Source organism: Falco cherrug, chromosome 8 (assembly GCF_023634085.1).
Source record: "Falco cherrug isolate bFalChe1 chromosome 8, bFalChe1.pri, whole genome shotgun sequence".
Classification (NCBI taxonomy): Eukaryota; Metazoa; Chordata; class Aves; order Falconiformes; family Falconidae; genus Falco; species Falco cherrug.
Window position 1 is genome coordinate 42,222,628 of NC_073704.1, and position 2,840 is coordinate 42,225,467.

The 2,840-nt window shown below is 57.4% G+C and overlaps 1 protein-coding gene across 1 annotated transcript; it reads right to left on the bottom strand.

Moving 5' to 3' along the window:
• Positions 1-1,753: 1,753 nt before the first annotated feature.
• On the bottom strand, positions 1,754-2,550 carry RPRM (reprimo, TP53 dependent G2 arrest mediator homolog). Its single transcript, XM_055719161.1, has one exon. It carries the CDS (start codon positions 2,376-2,378, stop codon positions 2,043-2,045), a length of 336 nt encoding a protein of 111 aa, XP_055575136.1. The 5' UTR covers positions 2,379-2,550; the 3' UTR covers positions 1,754-2,042.
• Between the last annotated feature and the right edge of the window lie 290 nt (positions 2,551-2,840).

A 2,840-nucleotide genomic window follows, 5' to 3' on the forward strand; every position in this document is an offset into this window, starting at 1 on the left:
CTAAAATGAGGTATCTTTGTAAGGATTAAAGTCCCAATAACTTAATTAGGGCAGGGGCTCTCACCTTCTGGGGGGTCCTTAGGTGAGAGGCATCAGGCCATGTGCACTCCTGGGCTGAGGCCGAGAATTTTACAATTTTATTACAGAACCTGGAGTTTGCTGTGCCTCTGATTTACGGTGTTGGAAAAAGCTGTGGCTTCTGGCAAAGGTTAATCAAAATGTATTATACTTCAAGTGTTTGCTATAATTAATAAAGAATGCCTAATGAATCCAGCTCTCAAAAGTGTTCAAACATGCAGCACACTCCTTGCAAGTTCAGATTACGGGAACGATTGTGTTATCTGCAACACCGTGAAGTGAAGCAAATTAAAAAGTTGGAAATGCTTTGTAATGACTGAAACATCTATATTAGGACTTTCCCCTCTTACTGTACGATCTTCAAATTCTGCTTTATCTAATGTTTCTACAGCTCTAAGGGGTAAAGAAAGGGGGAGAGTTTTGGTTAAATTTGTCACCAATGTTTCAGTTGATAGGTGGCTTTGTAACATTTATTTTGATGTAATGACAAAGTCCATGGCACACTTGTTTCCCAGAGAACAGGCAGATCTTTGTCTTCCCCTTAAATGTAGCTGTAAAAGCAAGTACGTGGCTGAGACTTCTGCTCCTCGGAGGGAACCTGACTACATTGAGACACTCTTGATTTTTGTCTCATTTTCTACCAAAAGTTTATCTGCAATCAGGTGGTTGTGTCAGACTCCAGCTTTATTTCACCCCCTTCTAGCTCAGGTGTGTTTTGTGAATGAGTTTCACCTTGTCTATCACAATGGAATCTCCTGATAACGTCTCCTAATGATATCTATCTACAGTGACTCGGTGCCTTGGCCATCTTCACACCACTCAGGATAAACCGAGGGAAAACCAAGCAGTCTGAAATCTGCATGGCTGATCGGGGAAACTTTCTGATTCTTACCAGCATTAAAAATACTGACAATTAACAGTCTTACTGCAGGATTTTGGGTGTCATGAGAGAGATTTGCTCACAGGCAGGTTGCTTTAGCCTTTTTGCCCCCATCCCACTGCTGTGGTCCCTGGCAGGCGTTTCTGCGGTTCTGCTCCTACAGCCGATGTAGATATATTGATTTATCACTAGCAATGAGTGCAAGCCCCCGGGGATATGATAAACAGCTACACAAACCTCACATAGAAAGATGCTTTGTTATCCCTACAGAGGAAATGGATGAACAAAAAATTAAAATAAATTCCTGTGCAAGTATAAATTTCTCCCAGCCTTAAATGTAAGGAGTCACCTGTTGGAGTTGGGTTAATAAAAAGTAGGTAGAGTGGTTTTCCAGTCAAACTCGGACAGAGGGGGATACAACCGGGGTGTCCTGGGTTATTTCCCCGGCCAAAGCTGGAGCCCACGGGGCAGGAGCGGGGTCCCGGGCGCATCCCACCCCCCACCCGGCGCACCCACCCAGCGCATCCCTCCAGGCGCATCCCGTCGGGTACCGGTGTGCGCAGGGGAGAGGGTACCGCGCTCACCCTGCAGCCGGGGGAGGGGGGGTGGGACAGCGGTCTAAACCAGAAGTTTTAACCCAGTTACAAGGCAAAAACCTGCATGGACGGTCCGCGGGGCGTTTGCTTCACCCTGAGCCCCGCGAATTCGCCTCCCCGCTCCCCGCCCCGGCACCCCAGCACCGGCAGGCGGGAGGCGCTGAATTAACGCGAGCGGAGTAAGAAGTCCCAGACCTGTTGCTATTAGAGCACGTTTTACTTCGGGCACCCCGCGGGTCGGGACGGCGGCTCCGGGGCGGGGGCGGGGAGCTGCACACGCCGGGCACCCCCGCACGCCTCACCGGCCTCCGGGATCGCGGGGTTCGGAGGGAAAAAAAAAAAAAATAAAAAAAAACACCAACCCGAAGCACCAAACCGACACCCAGTCTGTCCGAAGGAGGGACGGCCGTCGTGCAGGCAGCGCGGGGGCGGAGGGCGCCGGACGGCTTCCCCCGGCGGCGGGGCGGGGGGCGGCGGGGGCCCGGCCGTCAGTAGGGCCCCACCACCACCGCCTCCACCTCCTTGGACGGCCGCCGGTCCTTAACCAGAAAGTTGATCATCCCCTCGGACTTGATGAGGAGGTTGCAGCCAAGGAAGAAGATGCCGAAGACGACGGTGAGGGCCAGGACGCACATGACGGCGATCTGCACCACCCGCATGATGTACAGGCTCCGCTCGTCCGCCGCCGCCGCCGCCCCGCCGTCGGTCACCACGGAGGCGGCGGTGCAGCAGCGCAGCGCCCGCTCCAGCTCCAGCGCCGCGCTCCCGGTGCCCGCCAGCAGCCCCGCCGCCGCCGTGCCGCCGCCCGCCGCCGAGCCGTTCATCCCGCCCGGCCGCCCCGCCGCCGCCGCCGCCGCATGCAGGCGGGCCGTGCCGTGCCGTGCCGAGCCCCGCCGTGCCCGCGCCGTGCCCGCGCCGTGCCGCGCTGCCCCGCGCCGGCGGAGGCTCCGCGCTGCCCCGCTCCGCCCGCCGCTCCGCGCTGCGCTCCGCCCCGCCGCGCCCGGGAGGGGAGCGGGGCTGAGGGGCGGGGGGCTGGGCGGGGGGATTTCGTGAGCGGGGGTGGGAGGCGATGGGGAGGTGGCTGGGGGTGGGCGCTGGGGGGGGCCGTGGGGAGCGGGGCTGTTGCCGGGGGGCGTTGAGGGGGGGGTTGGGGGGAGCAGAACGCTTGCCAGTGGGTTTTGGGGAGCGGGATTTCTGCTCCTGGGTTTTGGGGTGGGTTTTGGGGGGAGCAGGATTTTTGCCAGTGGGTTTTGGGGTGGGTTTTGAGGAGCAGAACATTTACCAGT